The sequence below is a fragment of the Carassius gibelio genome, chromosome A13, assembly GCF_023724105.1.
Source record: "Carassius gibelio isolate Cgi1373 ecotype wild population from Czech Republic chromosome A13, carGib1.2-hapl.c, whole genome shotgun sequence".
Lineage (NCBI taxonomy): Eukaryota > Metazoa > Chordata > Actinopteri > Cypriniformes > Cyprinidae > Carassius > Carassius gibelio.
Genome location: NC_068383.1, coordinates 21,911,698 through 21,937,504, shown reverse-complemented (window position 1 = coordinate 21,937,504; position 25,807 = coordinate 21,911,698). Strand labels below are relative to the sequence as shown.

The 25,807-nt window shown below is 37.7% G+C and overlaps 1 protein-coding gene across 2 annotated transcripts; it reads left to right on the top strand.

Moving 5' to 3' along the window:
- Positions 1-1,447: 1,447 nt before the first annotated feature.
- Positions 1,448-21,683, top strand: LOC128026499 (uncharacterized). 2 transcript variants are annotated; one of them, XM_052613731.1, is made up of 19 exons: positions 1,448-2,173; positions 3,301-3,405; positions 3,514-3,623; positions 3,757-3,799; positions 5,605-5,730; positions 5,838-5,936; positions 6,184-6,405; positions 8,514-8,651; positions 8,767-8,904; positions 9,024-9,146; positions 10,970-11,197; positions 13,023-13,160; positions 13,367-13,471; positions 13,986-14,080; positions 15,993-16,386; positions 16,471-16,893; positions 17,541-19,088; positions 19,348-19,438; positions 20,902-21,683. In XM_052613731.1, exons 1-19 carry the CDS (start codon positions 1,700-1,702, stop codon positions 21,519-21,521), a joined length of 5,220 nt encoding a protein of 1,739 aa, XP_052469691.1. In that variant the 5' UTR covers positions 1,448-1,699; the 3' UTR covers positions 21,522-21,683. The 2 variants fall into 2 exon arrangements, with proteins under 2 accessions (XP_052469691.1, XP_052469692.1); XM_052613732.1 differs by having other exon boundaries at positions 1,455-2,173; positions 16,008-16,386.
- Positions 21,684-25,807: the final 4,124 nt, after the last annotated feature.

The following is a 25,807-nucleotide window of genomic DNA, read 5'->3' as shown; positions in this document are numbered from 1 at the left end:
AAATGCAGAAATGTTAATCCATGAATTTATGACCTCAAGGTTAAATTATTGTAATGCTTTATTGGGTTGTTGTACTGCACGCTTAGTAAACAAACTACAGCTAGTCCAAAATGCAGCAGTTCTTACTAGAACCAGGAAGTATGACCATATTAGCCCGGTCCTGTCAACACTGCACTGGCTCCCTATCAAACATCATATAGATTTTAAAATATTGCTTATTACTTATAAAGCCCTGAATGGTTTAGCACCTCAGTATTTGAATGAGCTCCTTTACGCTACGTTCTCAAAATTCAGGCAATTTGATGATACCTAGAATATCAAAATCAACTGCGGGCTGCAGATACTTTTCATATTTGGCACCTGGAATAAACTCTGGAATAACCTACCTAACATTGTTCGGGAGGCAGACACACTCTTGCAGTTTAAATCTAGATTAAAGACCCATCTCTTTAACCTGGCTTACACATAACATACTAATATGCTTTTAATATCCAAATCTGTAAAGGGTTTTTAGGCTGCATTAATTAGGTAAACCGGAACCGGGAACACTTCCCATAACACTCTATGTATTTGCTACATCATTAGAAGAATGGCATCTATGCTAATATTTGTCTGTTTCTCTCTTATTCCGAGGTCACCGTGGCCACCAGATCCAGTCTGTATCCAGATCAGAGGGTCACTGCAGTTACCCGGATCCAGTACGTGTCCAGACCAGATGGTGGATCAGCACCTATAAAGGACCTCTACATCCCTGAAAGACAGTGGAGACCAGGACAACTAGAGCCCCAGATACAGATCCCCTGTAAAGACCTTGTTTCAGATGACCACCAGGACAAGACCACAGGAAACAGATGATTCTTCTGCACAATCTGACTTTGCTGCAGCCTGCAGCCTGGAATTGAACTACTGGTTTCGTCTGGTCAGAGGAGAACTGGCCCCCCAACTGAGCCTGGTTTCTCCTAAGGTTTTTTTCTCCATTCTGTCACCAATGGAGTTTCTTACCGCTGTGGCCTCTGGCTTGCTTAGTTTTGGTCACTTCATCGACAGCGATTGGCTTGATTCAAAGCACAGACACCATTTAAACTGAACAGAGATGACATCACTGAATTCAATGATGAACTGCCTTTAACTATCATTTTGCATTATTGACACGCTGTTTTCCTAATGAGTGTTGTTCAGTTGCTTTGACGCAATGTATTTTGTTTAAAGCGCTATATAAATAAAGGTGACTTGACTTGACAAATTATTTATTGTCATGTCACTGAATTATCTATTATGAATTATCTGTTTGTAAATTATCTACATTTTTACTTTAGAGACTTAAGAAACTATTTCTTTCTTTGCTTGTTTATTTATTTGTGAATGAAAGAACACTTCAGATAACATTATATAAAAATCAAACACCGTGCTACTTTTTCTGCACTCTTATTTTGAATCTATTTTGTCATATCCGCTTCCGATTTGGCTCTCTTTGATGCTTGTGTTGTTGCTGGAGTAAGTTCGTGCAGTGGACCTTAGCGTTAAGCGTTAGTTTGCGTCAAGTGAGTGGCACACAACTCAAATTAAATGTATTCTAACAGTTTTATTATTTTGTTATTTCCATTGGTGTGACGTAAACGGTTCCTATATGCTCATCGTTGTTCGCACATTGAAGTGCTGTACGTCACGTTACTGACCAGTAGGCGCAACCTCTTGGAAAATGGGGAAAAACCGCAAGCGTTTGAAAGGTCCGGGAGCAGCTCAAGCTCCAGGACCACGACCACAACAGGGCATGCGGCCCACAGCGCCTCCGCAACCCAGACCCCCTCCTCTTTTCGGCGGGTTTCGCGGTCCTGCTCCAATCCGCCCGATGGGCCCTGGACAGAGGTTTCCTGCGCCCCATCGCGCCTTCGGACCTCGACCCCCTCGACTGATGAGGTTCATGGACAGCATGGACGGGGACAGAGGGTTAATGCATGAACCGCAGGGATCCATGATGGACGATGAGCCTTATCACTCGAAGGATATTCCCGACCGACATGACATTCCGTCGCTTTTTGATGCACCTGATCCACATTTCCATCATCATCAAGAGTTTGGGAACGGACCCCCAGCACCGCGCTTTCGCCGTCCAGAGCCTGAATATGCACCGCGTTTCCATTCTCCAGAGTTTGATGACAAGCCACAAATGGATGTAAGTGCATGTTTAGTCTAGTGAGCCATTTGGTCAACTACTTCCAAATAATCAAAGCCTAGTGTTTGAATCAGGAATGGAATTCTGGTTACGATGCCAGTTCTATAACGGCTCATTTTGTGAAATATTTAAATCGGTAATTATTCCTGACTCAACAGCAGTGACTAAATGCTTATCTCAAATATCAACATACATAAATCTTAGATAATTACAATTCTTGCAAAAGTACTGTTAGCATATTTAACGGAGCCACTAATGCAGAGCCACATTGCGATTAAATGACATTAATAATAATAATTATTAAAGTTGAAGGACATCGTGCAAGTTTATTATTTGCATGCATTTTACACCCATTTAAGTTTAAAGCTGTGAAAAGCACAGAAGCTCGCTGGCTGGCAGACAGTGAGTCATATGAGTAATAAACTATGTTCTCTTTCAAGTCTTCTTGCGCTTAAACTGTCAAAAACACACAAGTTGTTGCTCACCTATAAAACATATATTTTTTTTACTGCAGCATGAAAATGTGATATACAATACCTTGTGAAATAATGTGATATTTAATATGAAATATGATACTGCCTTAAGTATGTAAAATCAATTGAAAATGATTTAACCAATATATGTTTCACATTCTTTCTTGGAAAAGAAAGCATCGCTACAACTTCTGAAAGTGATCAGCAGTGTTTTAGCATTACATAAAAAGTTAGTCACAATTAAGAAAATGACATTTTACCCTCATTTTGAACAAACTAAATTTAATACCACTTATATTATATCGAAGTTTTGTTTCCGTTTATTAAAGTTTTGTTTCTGTTTATTATTCTAAGTAGCCTACACTGTAATACTTCAATACCACAGTAGACAAGTGAACAGTCAGTAAAAAAAGAACAAATAGACCAATTTATACCAAACAAATACGCAAAGCATTTAAAAAATAGAGATCCAATCGGTTACCAGATGGAGAAGTCACTTGATGTTGCCAAGTGTAAATGTCCTGATTGTAGGCTTGTTATGATTGGTAGAGCTGGTTAGGACAAACAGCTCTGAAAGCTCATAGTATGAACATTTTCAAATAGCTTAATATAGTATTGAGCAGTTTTTTTTTGTGTGTGTGTTATTTAAATAAGGGCAATCGTATGTTTGGGGATAGAGGAGGGTTTGCTCGACCACCGCCACCTGATTTCCGGGGCCCAGGTCAAGTACAGCCACCAACTCAAGCGTTTAATGCCACTGTAAGTTCACCTGTGTATTTAATTTCATATTAAATGATTGCTATTGTATAAGTCTGTCATGTGTTGTAGATCTGCAATGCAGTGTGTCTGGTGTGCTTCATGTTTCAGAGCATGGCTCCTCCTGTGAAAGACTGTCCACCCCAGCCCCTGAAGAAAAAAGATCAGATCGATAAATCGATGGCAGCAAAGATGTCAACATTCAAGAACATTTCTGCAAAGTAATTTGATGGTCATATTTAGTTTTTATTATTTAGCAACCATGTTCCATGTTTGTCCTGTGTGGCCTCTTTGCTGGAAATCAGTGGTGGTTTTGAGAAAGTAAAGATTGTATGCGTGTTTGTTTGTTTTCAGTGCTCCTCGTGGACGCTCATTGGGAGTAATTTCATTCATTGGGGTAAGTATTAATCATATATTTTTTATTATATTAATAATAAATAATAGACCTTAGATTAGACACCATATTGCACTTTATCTGATAAACCTGGAGCTATTAAAGATAGACTAACACTGGGGACCTATTGTGCAAAATTGACTTTTCCATGAACATAAATGTGTGTTTACACAATCACCCTATAATGGTAAAAATCCCCTCACTCCTTTTTTTTTTAATCCCCATAAATCATAGCAGTAGATATAATATATTACGCAGCTGTCAAACAGATCTCGTAAAGGCTACACATGCGATTTCTTTCTCAACTGTTTATGTTCAAAGATATATCTGACTGTGTTTATGTGAACTTGTGTGTTTTTGACAGTTTAAGCACAATAAGACTTGAAAGAGAACATAGTTTATTACTCATATGACTCACTGTCTGCCAGCCAGCTTCTGTGCTTTTCACAGCTTTAAACTTAAATGGGTGTAAAACGCATGCAAATAATAAACTTGCAGGATGTCCTGCAGTGTCACGTGATTGGACTGGGGTAGACATGATATTCAAAACCAAACAGAGGTTTTCTTTTGGTAGAGATTAGGTGAGGCACAAGTAGGGCTGTGCAATTAATCGAAAAAAACAATTCGATTTCGATTTTGGCCTCCAAAGATTATGAAAATCCAATAATCGAGATAAAACTATTATCGTGCTCCATTCCTCCCCCTTTTGCAGCGCTGTGCTTTCGTTCCTCCATAAAGGCCCAATTTCCCGTGCAAATCAGTAAAATCATTTAAAGATCATTTTATTTTACATTTGATTATTAATTTCTGCAGTAGGTTGTACCACGCTACATGAACCTTTTCATATAAACTGCAATTAATACAAAACTAAAGCCAAACTTAAACTGAAATGAGACATTAATAATAAATGGTATAGTGAATCAATGAAATAATCATACTGCTTGAGACTTGCATAAACTTTTAATGCACAGTTTGTTTAATTTGTATCTTTTTATTCTATAGTATTTGTTCCTTTGCTTTTTTATTTTTATGAGGACTTTTTGTTTGTTTGAAATTATGCTGTTCTCTACAATATAGATGTCAAAGCAAGTCAGGTCTGCTTTTTTGTCAATTGTTCCACATGTACAGTACATACACACAGAGAATTGATATTGTGTTACTCTCAGACCCTTGGTGCATACAGATAACACCAACAGTAGAACATTAAATACAGATAATAAAATATAAAGTACAACTATACAAATATGTCATGTAAAAAGAAAGACAAGTAAAGCAGCACATGGTAGATCGAGTGCAAACCAGTGAAGTAAACAGTGCAGATATAATGATGATAGCAACCATGTTTGATATGTATCTGTAAATAAATCACTCATATAAAGTCTTGGCTATATGGCCCCCTTCATTATTATGTTAAATAATCGTGATTACAATATTGACCAAAATAATCGTGATTATGATTTTTGCCCTAGGCACAAGCTGTAAAGCACAGTCAGACCTCTTCTGGACAAGGGGCGCTTAAAGATGCATGCACGAAACAGCACGTTTTTGCCTCTGTTTAAAAATGATCATTTTTGGCATGGAACAATAAATTATCTGTTAGGTATTTTGAGCTGTAACTTTTCAGATATATTCTAGGGACACTTGAGAGTTGTATTACATATTGTAAAAAGGGGCATAATAGGTCCTCCTTTTAAGATTGACTATTTAAAAATGTTGTTCTGCTACACTTTGTTTTAAAACGTATTGCATTGTTTGAAAAAAAAATATATAATAAAAATTTTATCGCACTGTTTTTGGTTTCCCCTCAGAATAATTGTGGTTTCATTGAACGGGAGGATTTGAAGAAATTTTCTTTTACATTTGATGCTTTTTTTGGAAACCGAGCTCACCTGGTGCCTGGGGTCAAAGTGCATTTCACAGCAGTGAAAAACCTGGTAAGTGTTTCTATATCATGTGTGCAAAAAGAATTCATCAGTTGAAGCATTTTGCATGTTAATAGAAAATGTTCTCATTTTTGTACCATAACTGCTTGTGATGTCAGGGAAAAGATTGTGCGGTTGACATGAAGGTGGCTCCAGGAGGAACAGAAGACATTGACACTACGTTGTATGAAGGCGTAGTTATCTCGACCCTTCCTGATGTGAGTAAAACCCTCCCTTAAGTAATTATGTGCAAGATATCCTTTCATTATATCTCAAGGGTCACCATTCACTTTCGTTTCAGGGAAAATACCTAGATAAATGTAATAAAATGATCTCTAGACTCAGCATGTGTGTACCGAGAATAGAAAGTCTTTGGTTGAGATTATGCAGTACCAAGCTTTAAAAATGTCCACTGATATAGAGTTGTAAGTATCCAAAAATCTCTCTCAATGTGTATCTCATAAGGACAACGTCAAGCAGGCTAATCCTGGCTGCATCAGGACCTTTATCTCTACGAATCAAATTGAAGTGCCCTTTGGAAAGGCGGACACCAGTGTGACTCTGCTGCTGTATGATCTGGTGGAGTTCCAGTTGCTGACGAATGTTATTACCAAGGAACAAAGAGCCACAAACATCAAACCAAAAACACCAGACACTTTTGACCTCACTAAAGAGATCAGGAAGATGGTACGTGTCCCGTCATATTCCACTGACCTTTTTCTTGTGAAAGTGTAGGATATCAATTATATGCTTATCCAGAAGGCATGAGCTTGTAAGTGTTCATTCTTTTTATTTCATAGAGAAGAATGCATCTCGACCAAAATGGCATTGTTGCTGATGTTGCTGTTGTTTTGAGTATATATTATATCATATAAAGATTGTTTTAGTTTGCTTAGATTAGAATTTAAGGCTTCTAAGCTGTTTCTCAAGTCATAACTTTTCTACATGTTTATATTTGTTTGCATTTTTTTTTTTTTTTATGAAAGCCGTGCACATTCGTGTTACAATTAATGGCAACATCCGCTCTTATATTAAAAATAAAGTGGATATTTTGTGCTTTATTTTTGTTTGCCTATCACTGTCTTAACCAGACATGACAAATAAAAGTTGTCTTTTGTATGTGACCCTGGACCACAAAACGAGTCTTAAAGCTGCGGTAGGTAACTTTTGACGCTCTAGTGGTTAATAAACAGAACTGCTTGCGTCTTGCGGAAGAACATCGTAGCCGGAACTACTTCTGTCTGTTTATGTCTATGAAGAATCACAAAGGTACTGGGTTACTCCGCCGCGGTATCCCCGAAGCAATCTAAAATAGTCCGAATATAAACACTTATTATAGGTGCACCCTAGTGATTCAGGACAAGCTAAAAACACGGTTTGGAAAATGGATTCATGGTGTACTCGCTTATTATATACATTTTTCTACATTTTGAACACAAACAAAGTTACGGACCGCAGCTCTGATTGGTTGATTTCTTAACGGGAGCGGTCCTTAACTACAAATGGCAATAGGACCACTGGGAGGAGCCAGAGGAGCTTGATTTTTTTCACAGATTATCTGTCTCATACTCTACTGTCAGGACATAATGACAGGTTTAACAAATATGTAAAAAATATATATTTACAAAAGTTACCTACTGCAGCTTTAAGTTTCAATAAATAAATAAATGAATGAATAAATAAGCTTTCCATTGATGTATGGTTTATTAGGATCAGACAATATTTGTCGAGATACAACTATTTGAAAATCTGGAATCCGAGGGTGCAAAAAAATACATATATTGAGAAAATCACCTTTGAATTTGTGCAAATGAAGTTATAAGCAATGCATATTACTAAACAAAAATTAAGTTTTGATATTTACAAAATATCTTCATGAAATGTGATCTTTACTACCTAATACCTAATGATTTTTGGCATAAAAGAAAAATCTATAATTTTGACCCATACAATGTTTTTTTGGCTATTGCTAAAAATATATTCCAGTGACTTAAAGGTGCTGTAGGGAACTTTTGTAAAAAAATATTTTTTACATATTTATTAAACCTGTCATTATGTCCTGACAGTAGAATATGAGACAGATAATCTGTGAAAAAATCAAGCTCCTCTGGCTCCTCCCAGTGCTCCTATTGCCATTTGCAGAAAGTCATCCGCTCCCAATAAGAATCAACCAATCAGAGCTGCGGTCCGTAACTTTGTTTGTGTTCAAAATGTAGAAAAATGTATATAATAAGCGAGTACACCATGAATCCATTTTCCAAACCGTGTTTTTAGCTTGTCCTGAATCACTAGGGTGCACCTATAATAAGTGTTTATATTCGGACTATTTTAGATTGCTTCGGGGGCACCGCGGCGGAGTAACCCAGTACCTTTGTGATTCTTCATAGACATAAACAGAGAGAAGTAGTTCCGGCTACGATGTTCTTCCGCAAGACGCAAGCAGTTCTGTTTATTAACCGCTAGAGCGTCAAAAGTTCCCTACCGCAGGCTTTAAGACTGGTTTTGTGCTCCAGGGTCACATATGTTGATCTGTTTTTGTCCTAACCAGCCAATATGCAACAAGTGACAGGATTTTATTTTTGAATGTGTATATCATTGTGCTCATGAGTTTAATCCACCTTTGTGCTAAACGTTAATTATTGTCAAAATCATGAGGTTTGTCGAGGAGAAGTGTGAGATTACATTAAATTAGTTGCCAGTCAGAACACTCTAGCATCATGGTTCTGGTTTTTACACACACAAACACTATTCATATCCTCTGAAAATTAATGAATTTTTCATTATATTGTTGGCAGGGTGTGGTTATGAAAAAGAGTGATGGAACCCTTACCATCATGACAGAGAAACACGATAACCTCGTGGCTTCTGCTACTGACAAGTTATCAGATGATGAGCTGAATGTCATGGATAAAGTGGAGCTCACCGTTTTGACTGTGAGTAAAATCTTTAGGTTGTTTTTTCGCCAGTAGAACACATTGCATTTTTATTTGTATTCAAATTTTTGATTGTATTCAAAGCTTCCTCATATACAAATGCTGTGTATTGAAGGTGAATGACACCAAGAAGGCTGTCCGACTCAAAAAGCTGCCTGAGGGCTCTGTGAACTTTAATCAAAAAGCGAAAGGCAATGAAAATATTTCTGGCGCAAAGGACCGTACGTCTGGCACTACCCCTGGCAAAGACAAGGTACTTAAGGCTATTAAAAGGCATTGCTTATTCTCAGCTGTCCTGTTGGAGAAAACGTTAGGAAATTGTTTTACTCATGGACATGTTCACGTTCGTTGATTTTACATCTTCATCTGCAGTGGAAGCCTGTGACTATGAAGGCTGGCTCTCAAGATTCAGTCTCCTTCGACACAAGCAGTGAGAAATACGAAGGGATGATTATAAAAATTGTCCCAAAGAAAAGCCCAAGCAAGGAAAAAGTGGTAGGCTTTCACCTTCCTGCAATCACACAAACAGCATCTCATTAAAACCAGTACAGTGCATTTATAACATAAAACTTATTGAAAATTTGAACTAGTCCTGGAGTTTGAATCATGTATAGAATAATGTAAGACTCTAATGCTGGTTTTTCACATTTTTATGAAATGTATGAAAATGACCCCATGATTTACTCCCCCTCAAGCCATCCTAGATATATATGACTTTCTTCTTTCAGATGAACACAATTAGAGTTATATTTAAATTTGTCCTGGGTCTTCAAAGCTTTATAATGGCAGCGAATGCTGGTCCAGATTTTGAAGCAAAATAAAGTGCATCCGTCCATCATAAAAAGTCATTCACATGGCTCCAGGGAGTTAATAAAGGCCTTCTGTAGTGAAATGTAGATACATTTTTTGTAGAAAAACATCCATATTTAAAACTTTATAAATCACTGTCTCAAGCTTCGACTAACTGTTGGTTGGTTCTGGTGAGGCTAGCATTATCTCACCAGAGTTTACGGTACGTCCTACATCAGAGGTCCCCAACCACCAACTCATAACCCCGTAATCGTGTTGCTTCCGGGTTGCAAGAATATTCTATGTGAGGTAAATAATGAGTTGTATCCCATTGATTTAAAAACCTGCTAAAAAAGTGGGAGGTTGGAGACCCCTGTCCCCCATCATCCGCTGGAACGTCACTCTCTCATGAATGCATGTACGACAGTTAGCCGAAGCTACAGTTTATTAACCAGAGATTATCAGTATTATTTATTTTACGAGCGGTCATGGCCTAATGGTTAGAGTCGGACTTGTCGGGTTCGAGTCTCAGGATTGTCAGAAGTGGAGTGTAGATTAATGTAAAAACGTGTTGCAACGCTCGCGCCAATCCCCTAAACAAACCAACGATGAAATGAACAACTGCAGGCAATCTAGTTGTGAGACGGGAACCAATCGTCAGAATATTATAGACAAAAGATTGTTTATTAGAGTTCATTTATTTTATTCAACTGGATAAATTGTTACACATTTTTTTATAGTTGTGGTATGGTATCATGATTTATTTTTGATAAAACAAAGGTTTATTATTGTATATTCGTTTGCCATTTAATTTGTTGTAGGCCTATTTTCTTGAAATTCGCTTATTGAAAGAACAGCAGCAGCAGTATGGTGTAACATACTTGCTACCTTTTATCTTTACTCTTTCATTCTTTTCATGGCTTTGGAAAACTTGACTTGGATGATTCTCTGTGTCGCTTTTTGCATAACTCTGGATAGTCGACACTATACGGACCAATAGAAGCTCAAAGGTTCTTAGGAGCTAAATGAACTCCCCCAGAAAGTTTGCTTTGGTGAGCTGTTTCAAACTGCTGAACTCAAAATTTCATTTCGGCCTGATATAGTTCGAAATGACGTCATATCAGTTCGTTCTTGAGCAAGACCCCGAATCACCCAACTGCTCCCTGGTGTGTGTTCACAACTGTGTGTGTGTGTGCACTTGAATGGGTTTAATGCAAAGCACAAATTCACAGTATGGGTCACCACACTTGGCCACACGTCAATTCACTTAACTTTTTCTTGAAAAAAACGCATCGATTCACATCAGAAGGCCTTTATTAAACCCCTGGAGCTGTGTGGAGCACTTTTATGATGCACTTTATTTTGCTTCGAAATCTCGACGCCTGGATTTAAAGGATGAATGGATGGTTTCGTAATTATTTACAGAACCAAATTTGAAGGTTTTAATGTCCTTTACTTCTTTGATCATAGAACCCTTTTTCAAATCAGTCATGTTCCGGTTATTCATTTATTTTCTCCTTTTTGAGCAGATGGACAATCAAGAGCCCAGTTTGGGTTTTCTGGTCACCACAGTGGAGGGCACAGAGAAGCAGTTATCTTTTAGGTCAGGTAACGTGATCACGAAAGCCACCATGATGGTTGGTGACAAGGTCCAGTTCAACATTTTCACCAACAGCGTGACCAAGGAGGAGTATGCTGACAACATAGAGATCCTGCCAGAAACCTTCCAGACAGACTCTGAAGAGCAACGTAAGCTAGTAAGTGTCTTGCAGATGTGACCATCCATGGTTATTTGGACACTGCTTACAAGATGTTAAGTGTGCATTTAGGTAGTTGTTTTAAAGTAGTAGTTGATTAGCAGTTGGACCATATCCTAAATTGGCATGATACAGCGTTCAACGATGAAATTAGCCCAGGTTTTGCATAGTTGCACTGTTGGTCGTTGTGCTTCCGTAGGAAGAGTATTGTGCAGTAGCTCTTTAACACTGATGTCTTCAAGTAGATTGCATAATAGGACACAAAAGAAGTGGTGGCATCAATTGATATAAAAAAACATGATTGCAGGAGATGCACTGAAATGAAGATCATGATAAAATGATTGATTGTACTGCGTCCACCTGGATGACACGATGGCAGCCATAGTGCACTTGAACACATGAGATGTAGCTAATGAGGACAAATAGGATGTCTTTGATGGAGGTCCATGCAGATTTGGCCAGGGTTACATCCCTATCCACTTCAAGAAACACCCTGGGATTTTAATGATCACGGAGTGATCTGTGCTTGCTTTTAACATCAAATGCATGTGACTAGTGTGGTTTAAAAATCTGTTACTTTGGGACCAAGTAACTGAGCCTTTAAAAAATGTACCAATATAAGCTTTCTACAATACTGGTAGTTCTAGAGTCGTTTTGATTCCCACTGATAGATGTTAATTTGAAATTCACCAATGCACTCTTTGAAGGACATCAAGTGTATCCCTTCATAATGTTCTGTGGGCCAGGAACTTGGAAATATCAGCTGATTTTACAGTCATGGTTTATTTAATTTTTCCATTTACACTATTATTCACTATTACACCATTAAGTATTCTTGCATAGCCAGACCTTCAGACTGACGACTGAAGGGCTGGAATCCATGGCAACCTTCAATGGCCAAAGCCCATGGCCATGTGACCGACATGTCGAACAACCAATCACCGTTTATACTGATAAGTGTTCGACGTCAGTTGTAAACATGACGGCTTTCTTCTTTCGTGAAGGAGTTAAGTGTCACCTGTCACGTTATCTTTATTTCCAGGCTGAACGTTAAAGAACGTGACACACACGTCTCCCATGAATCCTGTTTAATTCAACCAATCCGATGACTTCGAAACTAAAGTGTTTCCTCCTTTGTGTGCCATATGCATCAGACGTTTGGTCAACGGTCCGTGGGCATGACGTCTGAGGCTGAGACTATGAATAAGTGTCTTATGCGTTTTTCTCCAGAGCTTCTGATATTAGATTTTCATAAGTTTTCATATTTTTGTTAAAGGTTTTCCACGAAAAAACTTCTGTGGTCGAAGTTTTGGTGCATCCGTGCATTTTAGCATTGGTAGAAGAATCTGATCCCAGGCCCTCCACCCGTCCACACAAATGTGGTAATTTTTAATTCCACAGTGTGGCCGTGATAGTCCAAAAAATCAGTTTGACCGTTATATAAAACAAATATAGACATTGTATTAATTTAGAATGTGAGACACACAAATAGCCGACTCCAATGCCAGTACCTGGTTGACCTCCCAGGTGGCAGTAAACTCATTTATTAAAAACAATTAAAAACGTGTGGACATGGCCTAAGACAGATGCCCAATCCTGTTCCTGGAGTGCAGAGTTCAGATCCAGCCCTGATCAAACACACCTTTCTGTTATTATCCTGTTCTCCTGAAGATCTTAATTGGTTGGTTCAGTTTGATAAGGTTTGGAGAAGAACTTCAGAGAAGTAGATCCCCAGGAACAAGATTGGCAGAAACATGTTCTTAAAGGTAATTTATAACTTCAAACACATTTTTATGTTTGCTCATGACATGCTTCTGTCTGTTAGGGGCTTGTTGTCAAGCTGGGTGATAATTTTGGGTACATCAAGACTCCACAGGACCCGCAGATATTTTTTGACATAAGCGAGGTTATGGAGGACACCAAACTCACATTGTCTGAGAAGGTTGAATTTACGCTAGTACCGGTAAGTTTTCAGCCACTGAAACGTCGTTATTTCAGTGTCACTACTGTAACAAATATTGTCCATGAACATTTCTAAACTGCTAGATTTCTCCTGCCCTTAATTTCACTATTGTAGCCTTTGGCTTTTGCTTGAAAAGTAGAGGATACATTTTGGTCGCTCTTATGTCAATCAAGCTCTTTGTTGACGTAATGTTATACTATTTGAAGAGTCAAGCCGCTGAAGGAGGAAAACAGGCTGTTAGGATAAGAAGGCTGAATGAAAGCGTCTTCACATCTGCACCTAAATTAGAGGCCTTTGGAGTAAAAGAGAAGGTGCGGTACATAACTTTTATTTTGTTTCTAAAATGTATAAACTAGGGCTTGCACAGATACTTGTTTTTACTAGTTGTCCGAAAATTAGTCGGTGGATCAATATCTATTAAAACACAACACCCTGCAGAATCAGTGATCAAACATGTGCCACTTGCTTAGTTTATTTAGGGGTGCCTGTAAAATGGTTTTATTAACACTTAGGATTCTTTCTTTCTTTTTAATCTTTGTATTAATTATGAATATATTTATCTGGGTCTGGGGGAAGGTAATGAAGGATATGCAACAACACTGGGAAGCAGCTGGACTCTAATTGAAATCATGAGATCCACTACTACAGTAGTTGGCAAAGATCCAGTGCCTGCATGGCAGAATAATGACTAGTAGTAACTAGAACTAAACAAATTGTCAGTGCAACCCCTAGTTTATATAATAAATTGTTTTCAAATTAGTCATTTCCCATGGCTTGGTTGATCTCTAAATATGTATTCTGCCATATTTGCTTGGCTGCCTGCAGAAGAAAATGACTATCAAATTGCTGAACCATCCGAAAGACCAAATCAAGGATGTGGTCGAAACGGAGGACAATGGCAGTGAATCAATGGATGTAGAGTAAGTAAATCATGAGTAAGTAGGCCAGTGCATTAGTTAATTGTGCAGATGTTCTTAATTGGAACATCATTACATTGACAGTAAGTCTAAGAGTAAAACAGTCTTCTTTTTGTCATAGACTGGTAGAAGTAAGACGTTTTGAATCATTGCAAAAATGTGCTCTAAAACTTTTCACAAGGAGTACAGCAGTTCTTTTTTCTGGCTTTGAGAGTTGAAGCAAAAGTGAAAAATGGAAGGAAATCTTAAAGGTGCTATATGTAATGGGTAAGCTCAACTGACAATGTTAAGCTACGAGCCTTACAATGTAAGATGATGAGTTGATTCATTTGCCTTTTAATGTTCCTCTGGTCATATAGCTTTTTAGTTGGATTCTGAGGATTTTTTGGTCCGACAGAATCTGCAATCTCTCACCGAGTACATTTGCTAGCTTCCATGGCTGCAAATTTTGTTTTCCGCCAAATGGCAACCCAGGGTGTCAGTACTATTGGGCTAAGTATCAGTGGGTGGAATCACACCGATCAAAACAGACATTCTGACATGGAACCACAGTTCTTAGTAGAATAACTGAATGTTGAGTTGTTTATTAAATTATTGTATTTTTATGCAGAAGTACAGTCAAATAATTGCATACAGTGTCTTTAAGTAAGTTTCACAAATACAAAATCTAGTATGGCTTCTGCAATATAATAATAATTATGTAAAATAAATAAAAGAATAAAAATATATATAGTGTTTTTTAAATAACAAATCTTATTAACTATTATAATTCATGGAAAGATGGCAAAATTTAAACATATTAAAGAGACATTTAATAAAAACAACAAAATATACTTTCACCTTGGGAACTATAATATTAATTGGTAGAGCGATGTGCTATCAAGCGTAAGGTTGGGGGTTCGATTCCCCGGGAACACATGATTGTAAAAATTGATAGCCTGAATGCTAAATGCATACATTTTTTTATTTAATATTTTCATTGTCCTGCTGAAAAAAAAATGCCCAATAATGCAGGGAATAAGGGGAGGGCAGCATCTTCGGTTTCAAGTTTTTGTATTATATCACACATTAGTGTTTGAGTTCATGCCAGCATTGATAAAGCACACCTCCCTCACACCTTCAGTGCTCATTCATCCCTATAGAAAAGCTTTACCACCACTGAACCTCACTATGGGTACCAAGCACTCCTCACTGTACTCCTCCTCCAGCACCGCCAGAACATTTTGGATGCTTTTGGATCCAAAATTATTGTCTTGGTCTCTTGAGACAAAAGCATGGATTCCCAGAAGTCTCCATTTTTTTTAATATGGTTAATTAGTTAAAGAGGTTAAATTAGTTTATTTTGCTTTGTAGCAGTACACAATTCTAGTGGTGAAAACAGCCATGCATGTCCCTTCTGCAGGCTGTGTCCTATAATAAGTGTCAATCATTTCATAGCTTTTGCAGGCTCTGAGACACTTATGTGTTATTTCTCCTGCTCTTTTTCTAACAAAAATCCACTCAACACTAAATGAAAACTTAAAGTGAAGACCTGATTATTTCAGGAGCCTTAACACAAGTCCATTGTTTTTGAATGTCGGTGCTACTTTTGGTGTATTTTTTCACACTTAAAACAATAATTTGATTTTCCTCTTGTACCATTGTCCTTTTATGCTAAGAAATATGTCACCTGGCAGTTCTCTCCCAAGTGGTTCCACTACTGCTGGTATTAAGTCTGAGTATGATTCACTTGGCTATATAACAATTTTAATTGGCAGGAAATTACTAGCATTAAAAGCTTTGGTTCAATAAAGTTAACTGTTAGCCTTTCACCTATACCCTTTTTTCAGTAACTTTAAGGAGGGTGTACTCATTTTTGCAACACAAAATTGTGTCACTATGATATGAAAATCTTATTTTGCTGAATAATACGTAGGTATAATTGGTACAGAAGCCAGAGCCAAGACAGAAGTAGGAGTTACTACAGAAGTTCCAGCCATGAGAGGAGTGACGACCAATACAGATACAGCTGCGGTTGGAGCGAGGAGCATGAAGAGAGATACAGCCAGAGCCACAGCAGAAGCCCTGTAGAAGAAGAACTATTAAGAAAAAGGAGAGAGCTAATGGAACTCAATGAGTTGATTGCACGCAAGAAAGCTATTGTCGCTATGGAGCAAAATGCTAAAGAAATTGAACCCGAGGATGGAAAAAGTGTTACAACATTTGATTATCAGCATGTGCATCATGAGAACATTTGGATGCCTGACCTAAAACCAGTGAAGTCCATCTTGAAGAAACAGTCTGAACCTCACACTGATTCTCAATCTCAGGTTTGTTTATACTTGGACTCCTAGGATTTAATATATATTTCATTTTCTCCTGCATATCTCACTGTGTGTTTTATCATCTCTAAGGCGTCTACAAGCAGGGAAAATGCAGCTTTTTTTGTTGAGAGTCAAAAGATGCAAAAAGGATACCCCCAACAGACTGGTGATTTTGGCTCTGACTACTCAACGTTTGAAAGTACCGCTGAGAGGACTTTGACCACTGCAGGGTCTGAGAAGACATCTTTAACTGAGATTCAGGATCCAGAATTGGTGAGAAAAAGGAAGCAATTAGAAGATCTCAGTGAGTTCATAGTACGCAAAAAAGCGATGTTTGCCATGGAACAGAAGGTCAGAGCTGTTCGGGAAATGGAGGCAGAATGCGAGTTTGACTCTCACACCGAAAACCAATTTATAATGTCTAAAGGGAACTCATGGAGCAGCGAGATAAAACCTGATTTTCAACCCAAAAAGTCAATTTTGAAGAGACATTCAGAGATTCCAACTTCTCAGGTTTGTTCATTGGAAAAAGGTATTGTATGGATTAGCTCTCTTTGGTGGAAAAACAGCTTGAGATGGTGAAATTATTTTTTCTTTTTTTTTTTTTAAACATGTTGGCTGAATGATTGCTGGTAGTTGGCTAGATTCTGAACCCCAGAATCTCTCCCAGGTCTGGAGGTCTAGGTTTACCCATTCATCTACAGTCGATCAGATTGATCACAAAATGGCTAGTTTGGAGAGTCTAGAAAACATTTCGAACCTGCTAACACCTGAAGCTGGTTCTAGCTGAATGTCCCAGCAGGGCTATAAAAATACTATTAAAAAGTGCTTTGCCACCATCTGACTGAATGGTTTGGAGCATGGGAAGTACAGTACCAGCAGCATTTCCAACAAAGTTCAATATGGTACATTTACCAAACTTCTCAGCATGGCTGGTGTATTGAACTCTTTGCAGGAGAACTGTGTTGATGGACATTCTTTATTGGTCATGTACACCATAATGGAAACTGGATCCATGTAACCTTTCAGCTCAATGTTAGAAAAGCACTTTTGAAGCCAGAGTGTGTACAGTTGTACAAGGGCAAGCTACCTACCACTACAGCAATTAAAAAAAATTGATTAATAAAATATATATATTTATTGCATTTTTTGCTTTGCAGATCGACACAACCTCAGTTGATGAATATGGTCAGCCACATCAGGATGACTCTTTTACAAAACCATCTTCTAAGACAGCAGCTTTCCCATTTATTAACAGGTCCTCAAATCCAGAACCCATTCATCCTGTTACTTTGGGATTATTCAACCGGATTATGAATGAGTCTTCAGCAGCCTCACAGAAGACTGAAACACCCCCTTTTAACAAGCCGATTATCCCACAGTCACTCATGCAGGCGTCTAGTTCAAGGTCTTTACATGACCAGAAATCTTCCAACATTTCTCAGGAAGACCAACAGGGGGCATCATCTTGCCTGCCTCATGACCATTCCCCGAGCAGTAAACCTTCTACAAGTCAGACTTCACCATCAGATCCAAAGCGCAATCTTACGACTCAAATGGAGCGCTTCCTTAGTGCTCTCAACAAGGCAGACACCAGTGTTGTTAACTCATTGTTTCAAGAAGCTAGAAAGGATCTGGCTCTAATGAACACTGAAAAACCCACTCAACCACAATTAGATAGAAACACACCCTTCAGGGACGAATTATACGATCCTTTTAAGGAAGATGAAGACAATGACCGTCCGATGGTTTCAGAAAATTGGAGCGAAAGCAGTGAGGATAAAGTCAGAAAGTCAGAGAACTTTGAAAAAATTCAGAGTCTTCTTCAAACAATAGGACTTCAGCTAGACACAGCAGAGGTTAGCAAATTAGCAGACCGGACACAAGAGCGATTGTATGGTAAGATGAGAAAACCTCATAGTGCGTCTTCTCACTCTTTTGAAAAAAAAAGGGAGCGATTAGGGAGTCAAACTGAGCAGAGAGGTAGTAGTAGGGCACATTCCTCAGACTCCGAAAGCTTTCGTTCTGTTTCCCCAGCTCAGTCCTCTAGCCGTAAGGTTTACATGAGCTACGAGGACGCTGTAAAATATAAAGACCAGCACAAAGTGGAAGATGTAGACCTAACTAGCATTAAGAGAACGGTAGTTAATTTGAAACCAGCAACCGATGATAAAGATCCTGATGAACCTGAGCTGACCGCAGTTTCTCAAGCTTCGTACCAACCGGTGACCACTGGAACCACAGTTCAGCCTAACTATTACCAGTATGCCCAAAATTACAGCGTTTCCGCCTTTTCAGCTTCACAATATTCGCAATATCAAAGTAGTGGTCAACATGTTTGGGGTTCTATGGTCCCTGGTCTGTACCCTTATAGCACCGTACCTTCATCTCCTTATGCTATTGGTCACCAAGCAATGGCACCACATATGATGCCTGCTTATAGTTGGTACACTGCACAAATGGCCAATCCATATTGTGTACTTCCTCCACTCTCCATGCCACCTCCCTATGTTCCTCCGCCTACCTCCAACCCTCTCCACTCTACAATGCCCTCTGCTGACACTAACCAAGTGGCTAGTGAAAACCCACCTGAATCTATAACAGCAACAACAACAACGCCTCTTAGGTGCCTAACAAAAATTAAAATGGTTCAAACAGGGCCTGTTATCATAACAGAAGATCAAATCAAGAGAAGGCAGAAGGAACGGGTATGACATCTTTCTTCAAACTTCTCAAATGTGTAATTCTTTGTTTAGTGATTCTTAATATCTATGTTATACTTAAAATGTAATACTTTGTAATTATGTGATGTAGCAAATATCAAAAGCTATCCAAGGACAATTGCTATGAGCTAATTGTCTTTAGCTTATGAGTGCATCCGCATTCTGAACCAGTGATAAATCTATTGATTGTTTTTAAGCACCATTTTGTCATAGTTTTGTTCTTATATAATTGTGCTCTGGGCAGCTTGAACGGTTTAACCAGAAAATGAAGCTGAAGAATGAGCAGCAAATGGAAGCCCAGCGTTCACGTGGACAGAATCCGAATTCAGCTCCAGGTATTATTTCTTTCTTTAGGTTCAGGCATTTATTGACTTCAGGTTAGGGCTGCACGATAATGGTTAAACTTATTATCACGATTAAAATTATAATCACGATTATTAATAACGATTATTCTATCCTGCTGAAAAAAACACCTTTAAAACCAGTCTAAACTTAGCTGGTTTAAGCTGGTCTCCCAGCTTGGTCAAGCTGGTTTTAGCTGGTTGTCTCCCAGCCTGACCAGCTAAGGAAGTGGTTAAAACCCCTCTGAGCAGCAAAGACGGGGCTTGATGACCAACTAAAATCAGTCAACCAGCTTAGGCTAATGCAATAACATTTCATGTGTCCTTTAACCATCCTCCACTGACTGTACACTGACTTTATTTGACCAACTATGATAATACAAAACTCATGGTTCTGGTTAGTATTTTGTCATCTGTATTCCCATAACATTTTCTGAAAATTTGTTCAAAAATGGGAAAAAGCCACTCCGATCGCACGGTAAATTTGCTCAAAGATCGTTAATACACATTGAAAACTAACATTGCCATGCCATTTTCAACACCAAAACTGGTAAAAACTTTTCAAACCCTTCATATAAATTCCAACATTTTTCCCCATTGTATTGTCAGAGGTAGGAAAAGTACCTTTATTCCTCAAACACAATAGATCCATTATTGAAACTCCGTGAAAGTTTGATCATGGCACATTTGGTAACACAAATGGCTTGTGAAAAAAAGGAGAGAAAACTTATCTGGCAACTACCAGCATAAACGCTAGTGAAGACTGGTTAGCAATGCAAGATAACACAAATGCCAAATTAAAAACACGTTTCAGCATATATAACAAACCGACCAATATCGTGGCGATTGTTTTTAATTAATCGAGAAATGTGGATATCGTTATCGAGATTAAAATATGATTAATCGTGCAGCCCTACTTCAAATGTAATTACCTTTTTAGTTGCCTTGCAAACAGGATTATTACCAATATTTTACAACCTTTGTTTCCAAAAAAAAGAAGCCTTTTAAAGAAATCTTTTCCTTTGTCATGCTTGAGGCTTGGTGATTTCGGACCCTAGGCATATGCAGCTGTAGCTAAAGTAGCATTATCATGCTAAATCAATTTTTACACCACTACCTCTGATTTAGAATATAGTTTGGGGCATCAGCTTCACCTGACAATCTCAAGTCAGCTCAACGCCTGTCACTTCCAGTGTAGACATGCGCTCGCACAAAATAATATATGGAGATCAGACGGTAGATGAGATAAATCCTACTTTAAATCCATTTTTTGTAAATCCTTGTCAACTCGTTTGTCCAAATTATATGAGGCTTGTCAGGATTAGGATCCGGTGTTCTGTTATAAGCATCACTTGGAAGGTCCTGAAATGATGTTAGATTATGGACCATCAAAGACTTTTTCATGTGGCCAAGCCTGTTGAGGTTAATGTACACTCTATATTGTAACACATTTACAGGTAAAAGTACCCCCAATGAGATAAAGAATGTGTGGATATTTGGCCACTCTCTTGTGTTTTGGGCTGAGAAGAGGGCTACTTCCCCTGAGTATGGCGTGCAGCTGGGCATGCATCCAGACTCGGTGCGCATCTGGTGGAAGGGCGTGCAGGGCATGACGTGGCAACAGCTTATACCTTCGCTGCTCCAGCGCAAAGACAAGTGGCCCGAACCTGATGTGCTTATAATCCACTTGGGTGGAAATGACATAAGCACGACGGATCCAGAGGCCTTTGTTGAGACTGTGAAGAAAGACTTGTCTTCACTGAAGACCATATTCCCCAAATGCCTGTTTGTGTGGTCCAGCATCCTTTCACGGCAGTCCTGGAGGGGTACAGAAGACAGCAAAGGAATGAACATTATCCGCATGGCCGTTAATGAGACCATATGTAAAATGATGAAAGAACTCGGTGGCTTTAGTTTAATACACAAAAACATAAGGCTCGATGGAGGAGTCTACAGGCCAGATGGGATTCACCTCTCGGGGAAGGGTATCGATGTCTTCAATCTGAACCTGCAGGCTTTCCTGGAGAGATGGGAGCGTAAGACTAACAAGACAGAGACATCTGACCCATCAGTTTGAGAAGAGGAAATTCCTTTAACAGTCATTTGTTTTGTTCAGCTGACGCGGATGTTAGCTTGTACAGTGCCATTGCATTCTTGTATATCCTCTGTTGTTGTTTTGTTACTTCAGAATTGATTGTTACACAACCTGTGTAGAATTAAAGCAGACTTGTTTTCCATTCATGCGTATCAAGTATTTTGCAAGAACGTGTTAGATTTTAGGTTTTACTTGTTCTGTTTTAAACATTTAGTTTAATAGCAAAAACAAGAAAATTGAAATTATTCCATTTTAATACGGAATAAACGTTTCTTTACATTTGAGATCTCATGTATGATACAACAAATGTTTTTAAGTGTGTTAGCATAAGCTACATTGAATACGTTTTTTTTTTCTATCATTAAATCTGATCCACAAATCAGTACAGGAAATGGCAAAAAGTCTTCAGAGTCCGTGTTGGTCTGTTAGTAACATATGCCTTGCCCAAACACCCACACTTGTGGTCTTTGCACTTGAATACTTCTGACGTACTGCCTTGGTCCAAGTGTTCAAGTATGAAGAACACAAGTGTGTGTAGAAGTTTTCATTACCTGATGGGACACACTTATAGTATTGTAAAAATGCAAGTGGTCACAGTTCTTTTTATTTTCAGTACTTTGAGTTTAAAATCAACTGCGGCTGTTCAGTAGGCACTTATAACAGATGACACAATTTAATTTGTGGTGCTTCAAATTAAAGCTGCAGTAGGTAACTTTTGTAAAAATATATTTTTTACATATTTATTAAGCCTGTCATTATGTCCTGACAGTAGAATATGAGACAGATAATCTGTGAAAAAATCAAGCTCCTCTGGCTCCTCCCAGTGTCCTATTGCCATTTGCATCGCTCCGTTAAGAAACAACCAATCAGAGATGCGGTCCGTGACTTTGTTTGTGTTCAAAATGTAGAAAAATGTATATAATAAGGGAGTACACCATGAATCCATTTTCCAAACGGTGTTTTTAGCTTGTCCTGAATCACTAGGGTGCACCTATAATAAGTGTTTATATTCAGACTATTTTAGATTGCCTCGGGGGTACCGCGGCGGAGTAACCCACTACCCTTGTGATTCTTCATAGACATAAACAGAGAGAAGTAGTTCCGGCTACGATGTTCTTCCGCAAGACGCAAGCAGTTCTGTTTATTAACCGCTAGAGCGTCAAAAGTTCCCTACCGCAGCTTTAAGTGATTAAAAAGCAGTTCCAAATGTTGCATAAAATATACTATTACTTCTAATTCTTTAGATCAGTGAAATCCAAACAGGATATGTGTACCCAAGGGAGTACTTGAAGATTTTTTTTATTTTTTTTATTAGTTGTATTGTCTTGTTAAAATCTGTACCAATGTTTCTGCTTGTAGTTGATCTGTCATTCTTGTTGTGCTTCTATGGTATTTACATTCCACCATAAAGAGTGTAAATGCTTATAAAAGATAAATAATACTCTTTAGAAGAAATTGCCGGGTGTCTGCTCAGTCATGGAAACAAAGTGACTTCCTAAACAAAAAAACAACTTTTTTTTTTTTTTTAAACAACTGGCTCTATCATTTCCCGTTATTGATCACTTTCCAAAAGTCTAGACTGCTTAAAGGGAGAGTTCAATCACAAATTAAGATTCTGCCATTAATTCCTCATCCTCAATTCGTTCCAAAACCATAAGACCTTCGTTCAACTTCCGAACATGAATTAAGATATTTTTGATGAAATCAGAGAGCTTTCTGACACGTTTAAGGCACAGAAAGGTAGTGAGAATAGTTTTTGTGCACCAAGAAAACAAAAAATAATGACTATTCAATATATACTATTCAATACTATTTATGTCTTTTCTTCCGTATCAGTCATTGAGGAGAGTATCATGCAAGTGTGTGATGCTGCTGACGCAGGAGCCGGCATTCTGCTGCTTTGACTTGTATACAAGCAGAAGATAAAACAGTCTTCATGAACCATGTCTGAAGATTTAGACAGAGGGATGGCTTGCAATTTTTTGCCCAGCCTTACAGACGATGAACAAATAGAAAACATCCTCTTTGTTCTTGTAGTTGTCGATTTCATTACAACTTCCTCTGTGCTGTTTTGATGTGATCTACATGCATGTTAACCTTTATTTGAATGTCCCTCTGCATGTCTCTGATGTCGTCTCTGTTTTGCTTCTATGCAAATGTAATCAGCTTGATGTCTAGTGGTTGCTTTTATGTAGGCCTGGAGGATGCAATGAACAAGAGTCCGTAAGAGCGAACACTCACTGTGAAATTCTCCAGGTAAGTGGTTATTGTTGCTCGTTTTATGCCATTTGAATTTGTTGTTTCATGAAGTAATACTAGAAAAGGTAATAATAATAATATGGACATTTTTGAGATTTTCAGAGCACTCAGAAATTACATCACATTTTAAACTTTAATTTTTTGAGCCTTTGTTGTAAAACACGAGTTCATCTATTAAGTAAAGAATATACATTAGTAATCTTTATAAATAATAATAAATAAAGAGTGATTTCCAGCCCTTTAGACATCATCATCAAAAAAATCAAATTTCTGTGGAGTGTGTCAAAATGTGTGCGAACCCTGAATATCTCTTGGATATTTGAACAATATCATTTTAAGAGTAAACCGGGAACCTCAAGTTGAAACTGAAGCAGAGAACATAAAAGAGTGTTTGGAAAATGATGGTATCTGAACAGATTTGCTGATATGTTCACCAACAAACTCTACACATCCTAAAATAAGGTCTGATGAAGGGAATTGAGTTCAGCGTGGACTGCAGAGGTGATGACCAAAGACGCACGTTCTTCTGGACTTGTGGACCTCAGATGAGGTTCTCATTCACTCAAGTCATCATAGACTGCCATGGTTTTCTTATAGCACACATGTAATTTCAGGATTAGAGGAGGTAAGTAACAGCCAGAAACGTCTGATGGAAAGTACACCACACCTGGATTCATCAGTTAAGTTATGTGACCTTTGCTTGGTGACTGGATTTGTATCTGTGTGCCAGAATGATCGCAAAATGTTTGTTTCACTTATTTAGGGGGAAAAAAATAGTAAAAATGCTTTTATTGGAAACTGTAAGAAGTTACATGAAATAAATGCATCCCTAAATATGTCATGTACCTTGTGCCTTGTTTTAAAAAAAAAAAACACTTCCGTTTTGATCTCAACACTTCTCATGAATAGCTAATCTTTAATTTTACCTCTATTTTTATTGTCAACATTTGTGAGATTTAGACAGTTGAAACCTTTTTAGCAGGTTAAATGATATTTTGTTTCTATGGGAAATGGTGATCTATAAGATTATATTATGTAAATGTTTAAAGTTCTTTTGTGTTTTCAAATTTTTATTTTGAAGTAAAAAAATAAGATTAGATGCCCGACCCCAATCCAGAATTGGCACATAAAGACCAAAATAGCATGTCGTTACTAGTGAAATTATGAAATGTAATACTTAGTCATTTAAGGGGTTATTCAGTATTTTCATGAATTAGATGTATATTTCAGACATCTTCGCTTTTCATTAAAAACTATAGACTAATTAATTGAAATCCTTAAATTTGCATTCATGCTATGTAATGACATATCTAATTAAAATATGGGCAATTAAATCTGTAAATTAAATATATCATCAAGTCATACAATACATTTCATCCAGAGAAAAGTCTTTTTCTAGGATTCTACTTTGTTAGTTGTCAAAACACGATTGTAAATACAACATTTGATTTAGTAGGCTATTTTACATGAATTACACAATATATAAATATGAACAAGCATTATATCACATTCTATGAATCTAGAAGTCAAATCATTCTAATCCCTAGACTGGCTGCTCTTGAAACATTTTATTATTATTGTCATGAAATCCGCTGTGCTGCTTAAATTTGTGGAAACCTTTTTTTTTTTTTTTTTTTTTTTCGGGAATATGAAGTTCAAAATAACATTGTTTATTTGATAAATAAACCTTTTTAACATCACAAAAGTCTTGCTAATTTTAATGTCATGCTTAAAAGTATTTTACAATTATTTTTTTTCAATATACATTATGAACCTTTACTGTTGTAAATATACATTATGAACCTTTACTGTTGTATACATATATACATACATATATACACACACACATATATATATAGACATGCATATATATATATATATATATATATATATATATATATATATAACGTTTTAATTTATACTGAATTTAATCTTGAATGTGTCCATGGGTTAACATAAACAAAACGATGTAATTTCGCTGCGTTAGATTGGCTGTTCTCGGCGTGACG